At 41.7% G+C, this 24,198-nt stretch overlaps 1 protein-coding gene across 1 annotated transcript in view; it reads right to left on the bottom strand.

Annotated features, from left to right (window-relative positions):
- The window catches only part of LOC110172376 (A disintegrin and metalloproteinase with thrombospondin motifs 7), a 197,634-nt gene that overhangs the window by 110,613 nt on the left and 62,823 nt on the right, over positions 1–24,198 (bottom strand). Inside the window, exons 3-8 of the mRNA XM_055154811.1 lie at positions 22,463–22,601; positions 22,383–22,430; positions 18,178–18,365; positions 11,431–11,514; positions 9,002–9,126; positions 3,892–4,041 (exon numbers count right to left, since the gene is read on the bottom strand). Of these exons, the coding sequence (XP_055010786.1) occupies positions 3,892–4,041; positions 9,002–9,126; positions 11,431–11,514; positions 18,178–18,365; positions 22,383–22,430; positions 22,463–22,601 (734 nt within the window). The remainder of the gene's footprint in view (positions 1–3,891; positions 4,042–9,001; positions 9,127–11,430; positions 11,515–18,177; positions 18,366–22,382; positions 22,431–22,462; positions 22,602–24,198) is intronic.

The raw sequence follows: 24,198 nt of genomic DNA, 5'->3' as shown, positions 1-24,198 counted from the left end.
ATTTGCATACACATACACATAAACACTTAAACATACACTTATACATACACATGCACATACACATATACACAGTGTTGGGGAGTAACAGATTACATATACAGGAATTACGTAATCAGAGTACAAATTATGAGTAACTGTATTCAGTTACAGTCACTGTTTCAGTGAGAGGTAATTGGATTACAGTTACTTTGTTGAAATAAACGGATTACATGGATTGTGGTATTTTCCTGTTTTCACATTTTGGGCTATACCCCCCCCCCCCCCTTTTTTTTCTTTTTTTTTCCCGGTAATTCCACCCATTGCTGGAAACTAAACCAGGACTAAAACCAGGTCTAAACTAGATCTAAACTAGATCTAAACCAGGACTAAACCAGATCTAAACCAGGACTAAAGCAGGTCTAAACTAGATCTAAACCAGGACTAAAGCAGGTCTAAACCAGGACTAAATCAGGACTAAACCATGTCTCAAACAGGATTCAACAGGACTAAATCCTGCTGTGTGGACGTGTCTCCTCTTCTTCTATCAATAATATTTTTAATATGGTTTAGTAAAGTCTGGGCTTTTTATTTTCTTTTATCAGACAAAACATCTTATGTGAAGATACTAGTCTTTGTTTCTCTACAGCAATTCAAGTAATCCAAAGTATTCAGATTACGTTACTCACCTTAAGTAACTTAATGGATTCCGTTACAAACTACATTTTGGGGTATGTAATCTGTAATCTGTAGGGGAATACATTTTAAAAGTCACCTTCCCAACACTCCATATACATATGCATACACATACACATTCGGTACACATACACATAGACATGCACACACACATACACAAGTACATACACATATGCAGGCACACACATGTACACACACACACACACACACACACAGAGCAGATTGGTGCTTATTTAAGCCGTGTGCATTTGGCTCGTCTGATTCTTCTCACACGTCTTTATTCTTGTGCAGACTCTCTGATGACATTAACCTAAACACGGAGGATCAGCAGCATCTCCAGTGACAGACTTAACCTAAGACTAATGGTGACCCAGAAGAGTCAAATGAATTTACATCTAAACATTTATACGAAAAATCACAAAATTCCAAAATGGAGCAAAACAAAAGTGTTTGTTTATAAATGTGCAGCCTACAATCATTCACACGGCATCTGTTTGTATTATTACAGAGTCAGGAAACACAGGATCCGCTGTGCTATTTCCAGACATTGTTATGTTTACAGCGGCTAAGGGCTGAGGCTGTGGGGAGATATATTTTAATGAGGATCCCTGTACTACTTATTGTAACCTTTACTTTTGTGAAACCTGAAAATAGTCACAAAGTCATTTGAAAATAGCACACTGGATTGTATTCGTGCCTGACAACAAGAACTGTCAGTGTGGAGCTGCCAATGCAATGAAATAACAAAAAACATAACAGAACAACATTTTGATCATATGATTTGTTTTGGGTTGCACAGGAAGATTGTGCAAACAATCACTTAGCAGAAGGTCCCAGGTTCTATTCCTGGACCAGATCAGGCTTCAATGGGACTTTCCATTTTAAAGGGACAATTTATCACAGTTCTGATTGAGGCTCTGCTGTCTGCTAGTCACTATGAAAATATTACTACTTTGCCTAAAATGTTACACAAATTAGGGTAATCAAAAGTATAAAAAATCAGATACTAATGGATAGTAAAAATAGTATTGAATCTAGATACTCATTTGAGCAGGTATTAGGGGTCATATCGTCAAAGTTCTCACAATAATATCGTGGACCATCACAATATATCGAATTACTAGTCTCTTTGCTTAAATGGAAGAGTTATGGTGCAGCATTAGCTAAAAAAAAAGACAGAGGGAACTACATAGACCATGATCCTTTGCTCCATTTGTTTATGTTGTTTATTGTTGTTTATTTCAACTACTAGTCATTGTCACAGAACAATGAAATTGCGTTTGGAGCATCCCATAAAGTGCAAACCATAAATAATAAATACCCCTTAAACCCAAGTGTAAACATTAACCCAGTGTGGCCACAGTACAACGTGAGACGGTTCTTATAGCAGCAAGAGACCTGAGAATCATGACAGAAAATGCAACAGTGCAACCAGCTCAGTGTTATTAAGGGTTGGATGTGGTTTTTGTCCGTGAGAGGGGGGCAGAGAGGGGCCAAGGGGGGAGAGGGGCAGAGTTCAGGAGCCTCACAGTCTGTTGATACAGACTGTTGGTTCAGTCTGGATGTTCTGGCCCGTATGGATCTGTACCTTCTCCCTGAGGGCAGCAGGTGGAAAAGGTGGTGCGCAGGGTGATCTTGGTCCCGCAGGATGTTGTGCACTCTTCTCAGACAGCGAGTGGAGTAGATGGTGCTGATTTCTGGCAGAGTCGTTCCAATGATTCTACCGGCTGCTTTCACCACCTGCTGGAGTCCCTGCTGGAGTGCCTGCTGGAGTGCCTGCTGGAGTGCCTGCTGGAGTGCCTGCTGGAGTGCCTGCTGGTCAGCCTTAGTGCAGCTGGAGAACCACACTAAAAATCCATACATCAGAACGCTGCTGATGGCACAGTTGTAAAAGTTCAACATCAGAGGTCTGGGAATGTGGGCACTCCTCAATTTCCTCAGGTAGTAAAGGCGCTGTTGGGCCTTCCGTACGGCTGCAGTGCAGACGACATGAAGAAATAACAGTTCTAACACTTTTAAGACTTAGTTCTTTGGATTAAATCTTGTCAAGGCATTTTAAGAGAAAAAAGTAGCATATTAGCCTCCGCAAAATATCAATAAATAGCAATAAATATCATACAGTTAGATGTATGTTTTGAAAATGTCGTACAGAGATTTGGATGTTGTTACATCCCTAATCGTGAGCCTCTCCACCATATTGTGAGTTTCCCACAATATCACAATAAATATGGCACTGTGAGGTTCATACCGTGATCATATTGTATCATGAGACTTGGATATCGTTACACCCCTAGCAGGTATTGATACTAGAAAAAACAACAACACATTGACAGGACAGAAATTAACCTTTCCTGAATGTGATGATGAGCTGCATCAGAACAAGTAGAAGAGCACATAGACTAATATATACACATGGACCAACATGAACCTACCGGACCACTGAGGTCATGTTCAAATCACTGTACTATTGTGTAAAGAAAGAGAGTTTTTTTAAAAGCTCCCATCTCACACAAAATCAACTTTTCAGAGCTTTCTACCTTCTAAGAGTGATGTGTGGGCCTTGTATGTGTCGCCAAAGTGTTTTTTAGATTGATTTGGTGTTTTTTTTTAACAAATTGCAGCGTATTTCTGCCTCCCTCCCACGTGACAACCAACTAAAGCTGCTACAACGATGACGCAGCAGCTACACCTATGACGTGTTTGATGTAGCGTTAGTCTGATGTCAGCTGACAATTCCCACATGAACACCTAAACAAAAGTGACAGCATAAGCTCATTGTTCTTTACCAATCACTAATGTTCAGCTGATGTGGACGTGGTGCTTGAGCTTCCTGCTCCTCAAAGTCCTCGTCTGATTCCGGGTCCAACACATGCGGCTGAACGCGCTGTATCTCCATGATGAATAAAAGTTTATTCCTGCCACTATCAGGGTGCAGAGCCTACGTCACGTTTGGAGGGCGGAGCCTGAGCTTTCTCAGGACGATCTGTGATGTCTCCAAGAAATCAGTAAGATTTCAGAACTATTGTGTAATGGATGTTCCAAAACCCAAATTGTGCTTGTTTATGTGCAGAAGATACAATGTGAAAAGAGTGATTTTGCACGAGATGGTACCTTTAATTATCATCGTGGTACCAGATTCAGAGTATTGAGTCTGTTCCTTGGTACTGAAATCAGGTGAGACATTTGAGTATGTGAACACGAGCAGAGTTGTGTTCTTACTTGTGTCCGAGCTCGTGAGCCACAGTGAAGGCGAGGGGCAGCCCCGTGTCCTCACTGATGCTGCAGCTGCGGTGGGGCTGGCACATCCCCGCCACGTGAGACAAGCCCAGAGTCTCACACGGAGAATTCACCGATGCACAGATGTCCTTCCTGCAACACAGCAACACCACATTACACTTATGATTTTTTTTATACAATGTTTTTCAATGAAGAGATTTATAACTATACAGCAGATAGTGCAACAAATATACAGCAAATACATTTATACATGAAAAGATTGCAGCATATTCAACTGAAAGTATTATACAGAGTTCACTATTCAAACTATTTACTATTCGCTTATCAGAAATGTACCCACAGGTTGCAGATCAGTGTGAGAGAAGACTAAAAAAAATACTCAACTACTGGAGACAATACGCTGAAATACTTTCTAATGCTCTTATAGTTCGATTTGACCTTCACCTTTTTTAACTATATTTGGTCTTCCAGTTAATACTTTGTTAACTGACAGTACTCATTTCAAAATACTCACGTTTACATCACTTATAAATAGATGTAATATTTTACTTCTCTGGAAACCTGCTGCAGTTCTTTTAATCTCTCAGTGGTTTTGTGATGTTTTAGGATTTCTTAAATGGGAAAAGATTTAATATTGCAACTAAGAACAATAAAGCAAAATGTGAACAGAATTACAGAATAATTAAAATCATTCAAAACTGCCTTTAGATTAATAGACTAATAGACTGTCAAATCCCTCCTACTTTTTTCTCTCTTCTCACTCTTTACCTTTTCATCATCATAATTACAATTGTCTTTTAATTGTTTGACTTTATTTCATTTTTGATCATATCTGGATTTGACACTTATTATTAGAAGTATTAAGATGGTATTTTCTTTTTGAAAATAAGAAAAATGTAAAAGGAAAACAGTGATTAGTAAATCTTGTATGAGTATACTGTTATTCCTTAATAAAAGTATTATAAAAAAATCAAATAAAAAAATTAATAAAAACTAATAATAATAATAATAATAATAATAAAAGTAAATTGTCACACTCTAATCTAAGGGTGTCAAGGCCATCTTAGTGTTAGTGTTAATTCTACTTTAAATATATTTAAATGTGTTTTGTAAAATGAGTAGTCTAACGTGTCTCATGAACTATAACCAGGCCTTATTTGGTTCAAATACGTTCAGCTGTTAATGAAAAGTTAATGAGCCCATATCACACTAGATTTCTATTTGCAAAGCGCTTTCTGCTACATCAAACGTGTCATAGGTGTAGCTGCCGTGTCATCGTTCGTTCGCAGCTTTAGTTCGTTGTCACGTGGGAGGGTGGCAGAAATACGCTGCAATTTGTTAAAAACATTTCGAATCAATCTAAAAAAACACTTCGACAACAAATACAATGACAATATCGATTTTCACGAGCCAGGAAACTGAGCGTCTTGCTCTTCTCTTGCGTCTTCTAGACAGCTTACAATTCTTTACAATTGTGGCGTGAAAAGCTTGAGTCAAACAGGAAAACAAACATAAATAAAATGTACATTAGCTTTACAATATAAAAACAGAAATCCATCTGAAATTAGCTAGCACCACAAACGGTTACACCCTTATCATCAGAAGGTCCACTAGTCAGAAAATCATGACCTCTTCTATTGGTTTGTCAGCAACATTTCTCTTGAACAATTGAATGTATATTTGATGAAAGCAACAGGGAATAATCCCTGGATATCAGGGAAGAATTAGTAAACTTTTGGATGTTTACCAATTAAAAATGGCTGCAACATCAAAATTTTTAGAGATATTGACAGAAAAACACAATCATGAATAACAGCATTAGCTAAGGCCAGCATTACTTCATTTGTTGGTTTACAAACCCACCAATTCTATATTAAAAGAAAAAGATTTAAAATAAAATTGAAATGAAGGTTGTAGAGCTCGAATAACTGAACATTTTGCAAGTTGTTGCCTGAAAATCAGACAATTATTAACCCTGTTCCACTGAAGACAGACATTTCCACCCAAATCATTATTTCCTCAAACATTTTTGCTGTATTTTAAGGGTTTAATATATTTATTACTTTTAATATTTACTTTTTAACATAACTAAATAATAAAACTTGAAATACAATTTCATTTGTAACAGTTTGTAACACGACCTGAACATGGATGTTCTGACTAGAGGCTCTTCTGATGATAAGGCTCACCCCCACAAACTGCTACTTTAACAAGTCATGACATTTTCATGATCTTTTCATATGCTAATTAGGGTGTTAATACTCGTGAATAGAGGTAGTACTATGCTAATACATATTGCTCCTGAGGGCTCGGTCTAATTCCTGGTAATAACATGTGCAAAAAACGATCTCTACAGCCGAGTTTATGGAACTTGTTCAAGTCACCAAACACACATTAAACTTACAGCCGATGCTTTCAAAGGTGTAGATAAGATTTGACACACAGGATGAGCCGTTTTCTGTAACACGTTTTCTCTCACTGACTTCTGCCTCTGTTACCCATAATGCATTGTGACCACTTCCCAAGGCCTTCAAAATAAGATGCAAGTAAACCAAAACTAGAGTGCAGAGCGATTATTTTTAACAAATGGCAAGTTTTTTAGCATGAAATGATAACAGATGAATTAGAACATATTTATTACTAAATTATTATAAACCTTTTTAACTCTTCACTGAAACACACTTTTATTGTGGCAGAACACGTGATGGGTCATTTAAATCATGTGACTTCCACGTCACACGCAAATCCTCAATATATCTTATGGTCAGAGTTCTCACAATAGTATCGTGGACCATCAAAATATATCGAATTACAAAACTTTTAAATACTTAAATAGTTTTGGTGCAGCAGGTCCTTTGCTCCATTTCAGTGCAGACTAACTTTAATAAGCACTTTTAAATCTTAATGCTTTGCCTCCTCCAAATATCACAATAAATATCGTACCATGAGATGCATATGGTGAAGAGATTTGGACTACGTTCAGACTGCAGGGCTTAACGTTCAATTCAGATTTTTTTGTGAAATCCGATGTTTTTTCGAGGTCGTTCACATTTCCAATTAAATGTGACTTGTATGTGACTCCAGTGTGAACATTAAAAGGAAAAAGTGAAAAATGAAAAAATCGGATCTGTGTGGTTCAGACTGTCATGAAAAGATCAGATACAGGAACATAGAAGCCAAAAAATCTGATTTGGGTCACTTCAGGCTGCAGCCTGAACGCAGCCTTGGATATTGTTACATCTTTAGTTTGTAGGAATCTAAATACTCCCCATTTAAGGCTACGTTCAAGACTGCAGCCTTAATCTTTTAATGACAGTCTGAACGACACAGATCCGATTTTTTCAAATGTGACCCAGGACACTTGGACATGTGCTCCTGAAACTGATACATATCTGATCTTTTGACATGTGACTTCAGTCTGAACGGCCAAAGTGCATTCATCACCTACACGTTATCAACAAGACACAAATGTCACAATTCTGCACTGAAGTAGGTGAAAATTGTTAATGAACTCCGTGTCACTGAAGTGAAGCACATCACCACTCACCACTCTTGGCTCCATCTCCACATCCACATGTTCCTTTCAACAGACGTCGCTGCCGCTGCCCCACAAAACACCACGACCAAAAACCTCGTCCTTCTCCTTCTCAGTCTCCATCTTAAAACAAGTAAGATGTTCATGTTCTGGCTCCGGTACGAGAGGAATTTTAAAATCTCCAGGTGCTCGATGCTGCGTCCATGTTTGGACAACTTCCGTAAACACAGAGACGCACATGTGGGACACTTTTGGGCCGTTTACTGTTCACACTGGAGTCACATACAAGTCACATTTAATTGGAAATGTGAACGACCTCACAAAAACATCGGATTTTACAAAAAAAATCGGAATTGACCGTTAAGCCCTGCAGTCTGAACGTAGCCTAAAGGTACTTTACTCGGCTCAATTTCATAAAAAAGTAGTTCTCTGCCACTTGCGTTATTTAGAAGCAGCTCACAGGGGTAAAAGGTTGGAGACCCCTGTTATAGCGTAACATGAGTCCTTCAGATACAGTTCTCATTTTACTGAGGCTGTTGAACGTCGCCTTTCATTCACACACACGAGTTTCTGAGGATTGAGCTGCGTCAAGTGGAATCGTTTTGAATCTCATCAAACCTGCACGAGGTGAAAGTGAAAGGCACGTTCAGAGGAGGAGAGGAGGAGCAGAGGTGGAGCAGTGGAGGGGAGACGTAAACGAGGAGATGTGGAGCAGGGTAGGAGAGAAGTAGAAGAGGAGAGGAGGAGGAGAGGAGGGGTAGCAGTGGAACAGAGGAGCAGGTGAGCTCATGGTCATTTAAAGCTTTCAGGGCTGGCATATGTCCATGTCCCCGCCCCTCAGCGCACACATCCATGTCCCCGCCCCTCAGCACACACATCCATGTCCCCCGCCCCTCAGCACAAACGTCTACGTCCCCGCCCCTCAGCACACAGATCCATGTCCCCGCCCTCAGCACACACGTCTACATCCCCGCCCCTCAGCAACACGTCCAGTCCCCACCCCTCAGCGCACACGTCCCCACCCCTCAGCGCACACGTCCCCACCCCTCAGCGCACACGTCCCCACCCCTCAGCGCACACGTCTGCCTCCCCGCCCCTCAGCACACACGTCCACGTCCCCGCCCCTCAGCACACACGTCCACGTCCCCGCCCCTCAGCAACACGTCCACGTCCCCAGCCCCTCAGCACACACGTCCACGTCCCCGCCCCTCAGCACACACGTCCACGTCCCCGCCCCTCAGCACACACGTCCACGTCCCTGCCCCTCAGCACACGTCCCCGCCCCTCAGCACAGACGTCCACGTCCCCGCCCCTCAGCACACACGTCCACGTCACGCCCCTCAGCACACGTCCCCGCCCCTCAGCACACACGTCCACGTCCCCGCCCCTCAGCACACACGTCCACGTCCACGCCCCTCAGCACACGTCCCCGCCCTCAGCACACACGTCCGCGTCCCCGCCCCTCAGCACACACGTCCGCGTCCCCGCCCCTCAGCACACACGTCCACGTCCTCGCCCCTCAGCACACACGTCCGCGTCCCCGTGCTCTCGTGGTACCTGGTGAGCAGCACAGCGACGTCGTGGTGGAGCGGGTGGTCGTCTCCCTTCATGTTCAGACTTTTCTGCCACTTACAGAAGCTGTTGAGGCTGTGGTCTGCGTGATGTGTGATCTTCAGCTCGTCCTGCACAAACAAACACACACACACACACAGGCAGTTAAAGACACACTTTTAACTTTAGTCACATGGGAAAACACCAAACACTGTTACACACTTCATTACATAAACTACAAAAACTAAATATACGATTGTGTATGATGTGTTAGAAATCAAATTACAAAAGTTAAAGGCCTATTCATAACTTCATAACAACATAAGAACTGGCCTGGCTCTGCCCCGTCCCCTCGCTCTGCCCCGCCCCCTCACTCTGCCCCGCCCCCTCACTCCTATTACCTAAGTATCTCTTCCCGCCGTTTGACTTGAACAGGAGTCATGTTGGTTACGTTTCCCTGTGTTGAAGAGTGAAGAGTCCAGTTGCTGCAGGAGGTTTATATCGAGGGGATTTCTTTTAGTCCTCCAGCCTGACCGTTCTTTTTTTCATGACTTGGATTACGCCAGACTTTTCTACACTGATTTTGGTCTGAGCGTAAGGCTACGTCCACATGACAATGCTCCTGGATTGTTTTTGTTTGTTTTTTTCATGTGTGGATGCGAATTCCACGTGGATCAATAAATATTCCCATCCAGACGACAACGGAGTACTGAGTGAACACAATGTAATACATCTGCTACACCTGTATGTGGCGCTGTTAACAATGATAATAATATTTAATAATGCAAATCTTATCACCGTTTTTTTACTTTAAGGTAATTTTGCCAAATTTAGATCCCACAAATATAGCCGTTTTGTTTTGCAAAAGTTAAACATATGTTTTCGTTTTTAGCCATAAGATTTGGATGAGAATTATTGGAATAACTGGTAACACTTTATAATAACTACACCTTATTTAGCCTTAATAAAGCATGAACAAAGACTTAATTAATAATGAGTCACACTTAGTAACTATTTAATTACTACCTTATTACGCACTTGCACTTAATTTGCCTGTGCTGTAAATAGTTACTCATAATTATTTCATACTTAATTACTCATGAACTAACCATTTGAGCATTTATTAATGATTAGTAAGCTACGAGAGAATGATTTACATATAATGCAATGCAATGATAATTCAGGCAGTTGTTATCTGTTAGTTAAGTCTTTTTGAGAGCTTTCCTAAAGTGAAGACATATTATGCTTTATTAAGCATTTACTAAGCGTGAATCATTATTAATTAAGTCTTTGTTTATGCTTTATTAAGGCTAAGTAAGGTGTAGTTATTATAAAGTGTTACCGAATAACTTGGTCTCAAAATCCAGCAGTTGAATTTCTTGTGTGTAATCTTTGTTATTGGTCCGTGTGTAATCTGTGGTGTGTGTTGTTAGCATTAGCACTAGCAGCGTGTCTTGGTTGCTGGGCGATGGGAGCGGCTCTGTAGATTACACCTGTCACATTTCAGCCACAGTCTTGTGGTCCGTGGAGGCCAGTTCAAGGGCTGCAGCCTGCTCTGTATCAGAGGACCTTGGTGATGAGTCATTACATCATCGTTTTCCAAAAGCTGTGGTTCGCTTGTTCACACGACAACGCAACGTCGACGTTCCCAGACGTTTGACCAAAAAATGTTGCCATGTGGACACGTCCTAAAATGTCAGAGATCTGCCTCAATGACTTTCTTTGGTTTCTTTACCGTCACTGAGCTTCGTGTATTTTGTATTTTCTCACCATTTCCACTAACTGTGACTCAAAACCATCTTTTTTTTTTGTTACACACTGGTGAGGAAGCAGATAAACAATCGCCCACATAAATAACCAATCAGAGCAAAGATGCGGGACAGCATTGTCGAACATTTTGGTACAAATGAAATAAAAAACCTGACAGCATGCGGCGCTTTGTTGTGATGATGCTTAGGGTGAGGCTGTCGGGCTCCACAGTTTCAGCAAACTGTGGATATTTTTCTTTATTAAGTCATTTTAGATCAATATTATGATGTTAATATTAAATTGTTAAAATGCCCAAATCCTAACACAATCCACAGGTTTTATAGATTATAACTATGCAGCAGACACAAGCACGACACTTCTGCTTAAATTTTCTTGTGATATCAAATATTGCATCAGCCAATACTGTGATATTGTTATTTTTCGATGTACTGTGAGGCCGAAACACTCATTTCCAATTCTAAGAACAAATTCTGTATTCAGTATAAGTTGTGTTGAATTACTTTTTCTTGCCGTTTGTGACTTTTCACAGTGTGTAAGTGTAAAACGGACATGATACTGTAGCCTAGAGCAGAGCGTGAGTCATGCTCTGCTAACTGAACACTCGAGTGTACAGAAACAGTACAGAAAGAAGAAGAACAGAAGAAAGAGAAGCCCTGTGCAGTCACCTCCTCCTGCTCCAGCAGAATGAGACGCACCACCACGATGTTGATGGCGTTTCCAATAGTGGCGTCACTGTACAGACCTGACACCTGAAAACACAAGAGGAAAGACATTATTCAAGCAATGGGATTTAAAACATTTTATATTCATTTAGATTTAGACTAAAGAAGACAAATTTGTTATCTGGATAAACTCTGTGCTCAACTTGACTTTAGAACCCAGTGAATAAAGTTCAGTGATCAAAAGTATCTGTAACCTGATTTTAATGAGGGGAATATGCTACATTTGCCCAAAACAACCCATTAATATGTTTTATAAGTTTCACTTTTAACACTCTCCCTTTGCTCTCTGCGCTCCCCCTTCAGAGCACTGTCACAACACAATCCGCATGCTCCTGCTAATGAAACTACTGCACATCTCACCAGGTTTGTGAAGTTATAGTGTATTGTTTTGTATTATAGGCTGAGTCTTGGGTAGGACTGTACTGCTAACAAGAGAAGGGCCCAGGAAAGATCTCTAGATTGCTCAAACATGGATATGTAAAACCTCTTCAGGCAGTTTTTGTTGAGGGAACAATGTCTTCCCTCCACAGAGTGGATCTTTTTGTACATAAAAGTCAGGAATTTAGTGACAGATTCTTTGTTCCCAGACATAATGCAGAGGTGCCCAGACGGAGTCATGGATCCAAGAAAGAAATGTGGCCAAAACTCTTCAAAGTCTGTCAAAGTCTGATCTCTCAGATCTCAGAAGCTGTGCAGGACCGGGCCTGGTTAGGACTTGGATGGAGACACTGGGAATTCCAGGTGCCACAGGAGGCACCAGTGGTAAAAACTCTCGTTGTGTCCTTAGGCAAGACACTTCATCCACATTGTCTAGTATGAAAGTGGTGTGTGTGTGAGTGATGGTGGTAGTCGCAGAGACCGATGATGCAGATTGGCAGCCTCGCTTCCATCAGTCGTCCCCAGGGCAGCTGTGGCTACGGTAGTGATTTACCACCACTGGGTGTGGAGCGCATGAGCGAATGAATAATTCATCAAATCATAACGTGACTTTGAGCGTCTGTAAAAGCTCTGTGTAAGACTAATGTTTTATTATAATTCTTATAGAATGGGTAAATGAATCACATGGGCACACTGTAGTTCTGGTGAATATGCTACTACATGAAATTGCATTTGTTTACAGAACATTTGACTGTGACAGCATCCTTTCCTCATTGCCTCCTTGATTCCTGCTACAAAAATATACAATTGTTTTTGCTGGCACTGCAGAAGATAGTTGGAGCCAAAAGTGTCCGTACAGAGCTGTCCCAGTTCAGCTGGAGCTCACAGGACTATGAGCGGACGTGACACACAGTGCCTGCTTCCTCTGTGTGCAGCATTGTGTTACTCCTGATGCCCTCTGTGCCACTCAAGTCCTTTTCCTGAGGATCTGTGCAGGGTAAGTCCAGAGGAAACTGCAGCTCTGAGGATGCACTGGAGAGGCTCATCACTGTAAAGAAATAGTGACACTTCTGTTCTGCTCAACAGATGTGTGACATGTTCAGAAGAAATCATTAAAGGGTCTGTGACACCAGTTCATGATCTAATGTTCTAATGTTGTTTTCTCATCACAAACACACCTGGAGTTGTGTTTTGTTTGATACACGCATTTCAACACACAAATCCTTGGAACTGTCAATCTCTACTGAACTAAAGATAAAAGGAACTGTTCACTTGAAAACTACAGCTTCATGACATCACAAGGTGGAATAGAGCATTTTTTGAGATGTAGACAGACTAATAATACAGTGTTACTCAAACATGTGTGAATAAAAAAAAAACAACAACACAACTCTAGGTCTGTTTTTGAGGAGGTAACATCATTCTAACATGGCCTGAAGCTCACATGAGTCAATTTTGCCTAATGTGAGAAAGAAATGTACATCACAGATAAACTGACACTGTGAGAACATGAGGAGTGAGCAGGAGTGAGCAGGAGTGAGCAGGAGTGAGCAGGAGTGAGCAGGAGTGAGCAGGAGTGAGCAGGAGTGAGCAGAGGACAAGGAGGTTGTGGTAATGTCCTTTACTTATTTCTACTGCTGACCTCTGCAAACAAGCCCTCGCTTTGCAAACGATGTCTAACATTCTGAACATCACAACTTTCCTGATTAAATAAAAGCTCACAGTGTCACTTTTCTTCTTATCTCCATGGAGACATATTGTTAACTATTCACCTACATTTTCCCAGGGGCCAAAGTTTTCAGCGGGACGTGGCCTCTGGGCTGGAGGTGCACAATCTTCCACCACACTGAACACAGTTTGGGGTCACACAAAATCCTGGATCCTGAACTAGGTTAGCAGTACTGTTCTGTACAAGGCTCCGCCCACAAGTCTACCGCACCCACGCTTCCACACGACAATTCTCCATAAATATACAAAACATGATACAAAACTGTACACAACTGTTTGACAAACCTGATGTGATGTGCAGTCGTTTCATTAGTGGGATGCACGTTGACTGTGTTGTGAAACACTCTGAAGGGGGAGTGACTTATCATGGAGAGCTAAGGGAGGGTGATAAATAAAAGGGAAACTTAAAAGGTAACATGGTGCTCTAAATATGTTACATGTAATAGCCCCTCTTTAATAAGTGCAAGGGTTAGTGCAAAGATGAGCCTCACCCAGAGGCGACATGAAAACATGAAAACATGAATCACACGCTTCTGTGGCAGATGCTCATTGTTCTACGTGAAGGTTACAAACACTATTGTCTGTGTGAAGGGAAACAGCTTGAACAGATCATTACACCTCAGCATGTGGCCTCATTGTCATAGTAACATTGTTTTTATTATTGTGAAAACATGTCAAAAAATGTGTGCAGAGCACACGAGGATGTGGAGATCAATCCAGATTATAAATATCACCGGTCAGGTTTAAAGAGCCGCAATTACACACAACTGACTCTTAGGAACTTTCAACTTATAATTCTGTTACCTCCTCAAAAACAGACCTGGAGTTGTGCTTTGTTTCATTCACACATGTTTGAGTCTTTATTCTTTATTATTATTAGTTTGTACATTTCCAAAGCTCCAAATGTTCTGTTCCACCTTGTGATGTCATGAAGCTGTAGTTTTCAAGTGAAATGCTCTTTTTACATTTTGGTTCAGTAGAGATTGGCAATTCTAGAGCTGAAGTGATCCAAATGATTCTAGTGAGGGCGTATGAAGTTTAAAAAGACAATGAACCATTTCCTGTATTACCACATTTCCATTTTTAGAAGTAAATCTGCAGAGTTTGTGTGTGATGAAACAAAACAAAAGTCCAGGTCTGTTTTTGACGAAGAAACATTATAACATAGATCAGAAAATAGCCTAATATGGGCCCTTTAAAGCTAAAATATAAAATAAAAACAGAAGGTAAGTCATGGAAGAGAACTACAAATACTAGTCACCACAAACAAACAAACAAACAAACAAACAAACAAAACAATATACAGCAGGATGTAGCGTTGTCAAAAGTTTGGAAACTCAGATACTAACTGATACTAAAACTAGTATTGAAAACTAGTCACTCTTTTGAGCAGGAATCATACTAAAATGTTCCTTTTCCAGGATAAAAATGAGCAGTACCCCACCTTTAAAGTTGCAGTAAGTTTTCTGATGAAGTGTAGGTCACCTACTTGTCATGGGGATATTACTGCCTTGTCTAGAATATTCCACAGCATTGTTTCCCAAAGCCTGGGTCGCGACCCTCAGGTGGGTCATTAGAGATTTTTTTTTGGGTCACCATGTCACAATCATATACATATATCTCTGTGTACCCCTGCTGCTCACTTTTTTTGCAGCACTGCCTCGCCAATTTTCTGTGGAAAACACTGATTACTGTTTTTCCTTATTTAAAAATTGAGTACTGTATTTTCGGACTATAAGATGCACTTAAAATCCCTTAATTTTCTGAAACATTGACAGTACACTGATGCTGTATTAATTCTGCTTACTGACCTCAAATAGATTTTCACACATATTTCGTTGAGTCGTGTTCTTTAGTCGGCTTTAGTCCTACAGAATCTGAACTGCATCAGCGCACAAGGAGCGAGCAGTTTTTAATCATTTAGAGTTTATGCAAATGAGCAATGTGTTTTTAAGTTTTTGTAAAATGTAAACAAATGTGCTCAAAGCTGCATTAAACATATTATCACTCAGTATATATTTGAGTCGTCCTCGCAGGAAATAAAAAAGTCTCAAATCTCAAGTGTCGTGTGTTTGTTTGTCTTAATGCACCTTATAATCCAGTGCATTTTATGTATGAAAATAGACGACATAATTCAACATTATTGATATTGTGCCTTATAATCTGGTGCACCTTGTAGTCTGAAAAATACAGTAATACTATTTGTTCAGAGAAAATATCCTCATTAATGGTCACAAGTTTATTTTGTGATTTACGAATAATGTCTATTGACTTGGGTCGAGAAAATTTGTGACTTTTAAAATATGGGTTCCCAGAAAAAAAGTTTGGGAAACAGTTTCACTGCATTATACCTATGACTAGGGTGACCATATTTCCGTTTGTGAAAACCCGGACACCTTACCGGGGGTGGGAGGTGGGGCCTTGACACTGAGCTACAGTCGTCCCTCGTTATTTCATGGTTCATCTTTCGCGGTCTCGCTGTTTTGCAGACTTTTTTTTTTGTGTGCAATTTTGCATGTTTTTTTTTTTTTACAGCGTTTGAACGCGTATTGCGTAGTACAGACGGGTAGTAATTACACACTGGTGAGTCAGGACTAAACCAGATCTAAACCAGGACTAATCTTGGACTTAAGAGAGAGACCGCTGAGCAGTTTGTCCACAAACTGCGCTCGGGCGATGGCCACGTTTACCTCCGTGAGGTGCGGAGCTGAGCCGGTCCTTTCTCCTGTGGTCATCTCCAAGCCCGTCTGGTTTACTCCTGTTTTAGTTCTAGTTCAGTTCTGGTTTAGTCCTCCTCTTCAGTCCTGGAATCAGTCCTAGGTTAGTCCTGGGTTAGTCTTGGTTTAGTCTTGGTGCATTTGTGCTTCAGCATGTTGCAGACTGACCGACTGTTTGTGTCTGCTCGCTCCTTCTTAGTCACAGATGCTACGAGAGACGCTCAGTTTAATGTCCTCAATGAACGGTAATGAAAACCCGGACATTTCCACCACTTAAAAAAAAAACCCGGACGCCCAGGACAGGACGCAAAAAATGGACGTTTGGTCACTCTACCTATGACCAGTGTTGGGGAGTAACGGATTACATGTACCGCCGTTACGTAATCAGAGTACAAATTATGAGTAACTGTATTCAGTTACAGTTACTGTTTCAATGAGTGGTAATTGGATTACAGTTACTTTGCTGAAATAAATGGATTACAAGGCGGTATTTTCCTGTTTTCACATTTTGTGCTACCTCGCATTTATTTATTTTTTTATTTCGGTAATTTTACTCATTGCTGGAAACCCAAACAGAACGCGCGCAATAAGAGCGATGTAAACGTCATGTTAAAGTTGGCAGTGTCAGTCACACAGTGGAAGCAGCAGTGCATTGGTAAAAACGCATTTGTGTCTTGGAAATTTTTCTCCCGATGTGAGATATATATAAAAAAAACAAATATAAAATCGCCTACAACTTAAATGTGAAACAAGAGCTACTGGCACTGGTGAAAACAACCTGCATAGACTCATAATATCTGCACTACTGTCATATAGTGACCTGCCACATGAGGGGACACACACACAAACACACACAAACACACACACAAACACACAAACACACACCTTCATCATCGTCATCAACCTGAGAACCCGCGGACCACGTCTCCTTCCGTAGTTACAGCGCGGACACCGACGTCTCGTGCGCCGCGTGTGGACCGTGTATTCTCGCGTAAACCGCGCTTCCCCCTGTGCGCCTCTAAACCAGAACTAACACCAGGACTAAACCAGGACTAAACCAGGACTAAACCAGGACTAAAGCAGGACTGAACCAGGTTTAAAATAGGACTAAACCACGACTAAACCAGAACTAAAGACCTGGTCTAGACCTGGTCTAAACCAGGTCTAAAAATCAGGACTAAACCAGGACTAAACCAGGACTAAACAACATGACACCTAACAGTAGGTTGACATAATTTAAGATGATCTCATATAAAAAATTATTTCTCTATCAATAATATTTTTTAATATGGTGAAGGAAAGGCTGATCTTGTTTCTGTCTTTTAACAGACAAAACCTCTTATATTAAGATCTCGTGGTCTTTGTTTCTCTACAGTAAACAGTTGCTTATTCATTTAGACTTGGGCTCAGACAATTTGAAGACAACAAACAAGAATTTTCAGGATGTGGTTGCTACATTCATGTCGTTTAAAAAAACATGACAATATCAAGTAATCCAAAGTATTCAGATTACGTTACTCACTTTAAGTAATTTAATGGATTACGTTACAAACTACATTTTGGGGTGTGTAATCTATAATCTGTAGGGGATTACATTTTAAAAGTAACCTTCCCAACACTGCCTATGACAGATAACCTAGGACCTAAGACAGACCTAAGACAGACACTCAAAGCACATTTTTCAAGATATTTTGGAGCAATAAAAGCACCTGTGAAGGCAAGATGCAGAAAGTTTAATGCCATACAGTGGAACATTCCAGGCAAAGCAATAAGATGAAGCATTAGTCGAACCTCCCACCCCAAAAGTTCCACAGTGCACCTTCATGTTATGAGACAAAAGAGAAGTAGTGCTGAGCCATCGACTCACAATGTTCATGATGGCCAGGACGTATCCCTCCACAGCCTTGCTCCCGTGGTACTCCACCATCTTGTGATCCGCCACCACCAGCGTCTCCACCCAGCGCTCGGAGCTGATGGAGCGAGGGCGGATCCGACGAGTCCTCCTCTGCCTCTGCTCCCAGCGCTCCCTCTGCCGCTCCAGCCGCTCCAACGACGCTGAGGGGAGAGGAGAGGGAAGGTCTGAGTTAAGGGTGCCTCCTGAAGGACGACTTTAGTGCACATTTGAGCCACAGATGTCAGACGTCACAGTATTTTGCCCTACACAAGTGTAAAACTGCACATTCTGGACACATATTTTTGAGAATGTATTATAAACAGGTTAAAAAAGACTTTGAAATTGATTTATGATAATCCTTGTGTTTGCCACGGTCAGCCTGTACAGACGCTCAATATAAGTCTATTCAGCCGGCTATTCAGTCCTCCATCTGTCTTTCCCCTCAAACAAAGAGCATTGGCATCATTCTTTACAGTACACTTTCATTTCAATCCCATATCAACAATATCACAAAGTCGTGCGTATTTTCACCTCAGAAACATCATCCGCCTCCGCCGCTCCCTCACCCCTCACACTGCTGCCATCCTCGTCCACAGCCTGGTCACCTCTAGACTCGACTAACTCCCTTCTCCTCATAAATCACTCCACAAGTTACAACTCTAACGGAACTCAGCTGCTCAAATCATAACCAGGGGTCTCTTTTATAAAACTCATTTACGCACAAATCCTTGCGTAGGCGCTCTTTACGGCAACTACAGCATTTATGAAACTTGTACTAAGCGCTGCACTTTGCTTCTCTCTACGGCAGCCCAGACTTTGCTGTAACTTCTACACAAAGTCTGGAGACACAGGGAAAAAGTGACACTCGTGGAGAAGAGCAGAAGTGAAGAGAGTTTAAGGAAGAGTTTGATCCAATCCAGGGAATCAATCCACATATATAAAAGAATTACATTGAGTTTTCTGCATTTAAGCAGAGATTAGCCAAAACATGGAGAAGGGCTGTTTATTCCAGTCATTATTCTCCACAATATTATTCATAAACTTGTGCATGAGTGCGTGCACTTTCCCGGTGCAGCAGGGTTCCGCAGTCTGCGCTGTGACAATAGACTTCTACAGAACACAGTCTGTGGCTGTGACCAACACAGAGAGGATGAGATAATGACTGGACCTGAGAGCACAGGAGCCAGGCTTCGGTTTAATGAAGCTCTGGGACTAAACGCAGCTCCGACACCGAGCGTCAGAGTGACCCGAGTCCACGCACGACACAAAGCCTACTGACCCAAACCTTACCCGAGCCCATAATATTCCCTCCATTTTTGTGTAACTAGCAAAAGGTCCTGTGCCCATCTCCACCCAGGCCCACACACTCACAGAGGAGAGCACAGCGCGGTTGTTTCATGTGAACTTGGCAGAATAACAGCTCCTTTTATGTATGATATATGTGTATGTCTGATGTGCTACATGTTAAATCTGTGTTCTACCTGCTGAAGTGCTCATCTCCTGACCGCTGATCCACCTATCCCTCCCTCACTCCTTTCACTCTCCAGGGGAGGGCATCTGAATCTCTCACATGCGCTCATAGCCCCCTCCTCTCAGACCTCCGCATGCACACTTCTACTAGTGTATGTGCATTCAGAGGGCCAGTCCCCACACACATCACACTTCAAAATATAGTGATAAAACTACAGCGAGAAAACACATCAGCTTCACTGCAAAGATGTACTGCCTAAATATTATGAAATATGATTCAATGAACAGATGAGTCATTCATTTGTTAAACCTTGTTTAAGTCTTTGTCGTGATCACGTGGTGCTGTGTGGAGCGTCCTCCTCCCTCTGTCCCGCGTGTCTCGCTCAAACTCACTGATTATCTGCTCATGTTTAGAGAAATCTCAGTGTTGGGGAGTAACAGATTACATGTACCGGAGTTACGTAATCAGAGTACAAATTATGAGTAACTGTATTCAGTTACAGTTACTGTTTAAGTGAGTGGTAATTGGATTACAGTGGATTACACAGCAGTATTTTCCTGTTTTCATATTTTGGGCTATTTTTATTTTATTTTTTGTAATTAAACCAGGTCTAAAACCAGGTCTAAAACCTTGTCTAAACCAGGTCTAAACTAGGAATAAACTAGGACTAAACTAGGACTAAACCAGGTCTAAAATAGGATTTAACAGGACTAAATCCTGCTGCATGGACGTGTCTTCTCTTCTTCTATCAATAATATTTGTAATACAGTTCAGTAAAGTCTGGGCTTTTTATTTTCTTTTAGCAGACAAAACATCTTATGTGAAGATTTCCTGGTCTTTGCTTCTCTACAGAAAATAAGTAATCCAAATTATTCAGATTACATTACTGACCTAAAGTAATATAATGGATTATGTTACAAACTACATTTAGGGGTGTGTAATCTGTAGGGGAATACAGAATACAACACAAAAAGTAACCTTCCCAACACGGTGAGTCACTTTGCTCTTTTTACAGTGAGGTGCAGGTGTGGAGAGAGTGTGACGTGACGGGAGTTCACATGTGCGGTTTCTAGTTGCAGGTGGATTTCTAAAGCACAGATTGTGTGGTTCAGTGTGTGCGGTGGGTTTTCTAGATTTACAGTTTGAGTGGTATTCCTAGAGGCCACGAGAGGCTTCTAGGAACACACACTAATTTAGCACAACTCCTACACAGTCGTTTATAAATGAGGCCCCAGGACACCCTCCATCAACCACATCACTCCAGTCCTCCAGCAGCTCCACACGCTTCTGCTTCACTTCCAAATTCAGTTCACAATTCTGTTACTCACCTTTAAATCAATTCAGAATCTGTCCTCCACCTGTCTCCATAATCTCCTCCATATCATGACATCCCCTCGCTCTCTCTCTCTCCTCCTCTTCCTCTCTCCTCTCTCTCTCTCTCTCTCCTCTCTTCCTCTCTCCACCTCTCTGTCCTCTCCTCTCTCTCTCCTCCTCTTCCTCTCTCCACCTCTCTGTCCTCTCTCCTCCTCTTCCTCTCTCCACCTCTCTGTCCCCTCTCCTCCTCCTCTCTTCCTCTCTCCACCTCTCTGTCTCTCTCTTCCTCCTCTTCCTCTCTCCATCTCTCTGTCCCCTCTCCTCCTCTTCCTCTCTCCACCTCTCTGTCCCCTCTCTTCCTCTCTCCAACTCTCTGTCCCCTCTCTTCCTCCTCTTCCTCTCTCCACCTCTCTGTCCCCTCTCCTCCTCTTCCTCTCTCCACCTCTCTGTCTCTCTCTCTCTTCCTCCTCTTCCTCTCTCCACCTCTCTGTCCTCTCTCTCTCTCTCTCTCTCTTCCTCTCTCCACCTCTCTGTCCCCTCTCTTCCTCCTCTTCCTCTCTCCACCTCTCTGTCCTCTCTCTCTTCCTCTCTCTCCTCTCTCTCTCCTCTCTCCTCTCTTCCTCTCTCCACCTCTCTCTGCTCCTCTCTCTCCTCTCTCCTCTCTCCTCTCTCCATCTCTCTGCCTCTCCTCTCTCTCTCTCCTCCTCTTCCTCTCTCCATCTCTCTGTCCCCTCTCCTCCTCTTCCTCTCTTCAGCTCTCTGTCCCCTCTCCTCCTCTTCCTCGTCACCAGGGGGCAGAACATTTAGTTGCTCTGCTCCTCAGCTCCTCAAAACACATTTATTTAAATTAACATTAATGACGATGGTGATGTTTTAGAACCCGTCCTGTATTGTTTGATTGTTTTTAATTATGTGTCTTAATTGCTGTTTGCACTGTGTCCTTGAGTGCCCAGAAAAACATCTTTAAATAAAACGTCTTCCCCATTGATAAAAGCAGAGCCGGTGTCCTGACGGAGCTGAAAATGAGGCGTCAGTTTACAGTCTTTACAATTATGAATGTTTTTAAAATGTGCTCTGAAGCTGGAGATAAGATAAGCTCTTATTGACTCCAAATGGACAAATGTGTCTTGGACATCAGGGCCAAAAGAAAAAGACATTGCATGTTGCTGTAATCACATCCACACCAGCGATTTCACAATCCTCCATGGCCTTAAAGTACAGTTCTGTTGCACTCTCCCACGCTGTCTAAAAGTGCACTTAAAAATCACACTGCTCTCCATATGTTCTTGAGTAAAGTCTGTACATCCACTGCAGCATTTCCCCAAAGAACTAAAAGTGCTTCTCTTGATTATCATTATAACATGACCTGTTTCAACACCACATCCTCACATACCTCTGAGCCCACACGTCCCGTTGTAGCCGGCTGCCCTGGTGCCTGGAGCTACAGACGGGGCAGACGCGGACGGGGTGGACGGGCAGACAGGGCGGACGGGGCGGACGGGGCATCATGGCGTCTGTAGATGGCGTGGGCCTGGGCTGCGGTTCCCTCCTGGTCGGACTGTTCCAGAGGCTCCATGAAAAACTCCTCTTCAGAAAACTTAAACATCCCTGTCTAAAGAAAAGCACACACATGAGCAAAAAACCCAAAACAGAACAATATTATTTCTCACATTCAGCACTGGTGACTTTTTAAATACATTTTTGTGCACAAATATTTTCATTTGTCATTTTGAAGTGTTATTTGCAGACATATCTAGATAGAGGTTTGTTATTGATTTGATGTCCTTGGTCAGTGGCCTGTCACATCCAGATTGATGTGTCTGTATTATTCACACAGAGGGAGAGGGGAGGGGGAGATCAGTCTGGTCCCCACGCCCTCTGAGACTCTGTGACTCTGTGACACCAGAGGAAGAACCACATGTTTGTGTAATCACATTTGTTTATTTCAGTGATACATGTGTAATAAAGAAGATCATTGGTCACCATCATTTACAAGACAAAATGACATTTCTCTGACCTCAGACCTGAACACACTCTTATGTTTTGATCATTGATTCTGCACAAATCATGTTTATTTAGTCCCATGCGAAATGTCTTTCTTTTCTTTTTTTCCTCATGTACAGTCGTTTTCATTTTGATACAAATGGACTTTGCATGTCCCTGATTGGTTAATCCACCTGTCAGTCACACTCATCTGAACTCGAGGAGATTCAACAGTGACTGACTCATATCTGTGTAAAGTATTGGAGAAGGATCCCAGGTAATGAAATACTGTATCTCTATGTCCATGGAAGTGAAATGGTCTTAAACAAACATCTGTGTGGAGACATAAGAACCATAAATAAACATAAATAACCATAAATAACCATAAATAACCATAAAGAACCTGAGGAGAAGGATTCTACACGCGTGTATGTATTCAGTGCATTTATTCATTAGTGCTTGTGCAGTGTTGCACATGTTTGTGTCGACAGCCCAGTGCTGCAGAGAGAAGATCACAGAGTGTGTGTACGTCTCCATGCGTCTGTCTTAAATATAGACTCTATAGACTTATGAATTGTGAAGTGCCCCTGGCACAGGCTGCACACACAGATGTGTCACGTATGACTGTCATTAAATCCATTCACATGTTCAGACAGGTCAGGAGTGACGTGCTTTCCTCCACAGAGATCTCATTGTTTTGCCTGAAATGTTCCACATTGTATTAAACCTATTTGTTTCCATGGAGACAAGCAGGTGATGCCACCACCAAGTAACAGATCAGATCAGTGAAGAGGTGAACATACTCACAGTAAGAAAGAATATCTGAAATGAATTATTTTAGCAAAATAAACCAAGAATAAATCAAAGTTCCACAGTGCACTTTTATTGTTATATAAGTTCAGCTTTTACAGACCTGAACGATTGTGACTGACCTCGAGCTCTGTACTCAGAGTGAGTTATTACCTTCAGGAAGACGTTTCAGGGTCTCACACTGATGTATGAAAAGTCTTAGGAAGAAACTGTATGAACTGAGCAAAAACCACATAAAAACATGTTTAAATAAAACTGTAGTTTCCAGCAGCTACACATTTTACCTTTTGTAGAGAGAAAACATGGACTCTATCTGCAAGTTTAGGCACTGGACACCCAGGTTCAGCAGTGATTGTAGTAGACTACTGTTAAAAGTGCAGGCTGCGTACACTTCCTTTAAGAGCTCTTTTGTTCTA

Source organism: Boleophthalmus pectinirostris, unplaced genomic scaffold (assembly GCF_026225935.1).
Source record: "Boleophthalmus pectinirostris isolate CB_2022bp ecotype Guang Dong unplaced genomic scaffold, ASM2622593v1 HiC_scaffold_19, whole genome shotgun sequence".
Lineage (NCBI taxonomy): Eukaryota > Metazoa > Chordata > Actinopteri > Gobiiformes > Gobiidae > Boleophthalmus > Boleophthalmus pectinirostris.
Note: the sequence above shows the minus strand (reverse complement) of the source record. Positions and strands in the feature narration are given on the sequence as shown.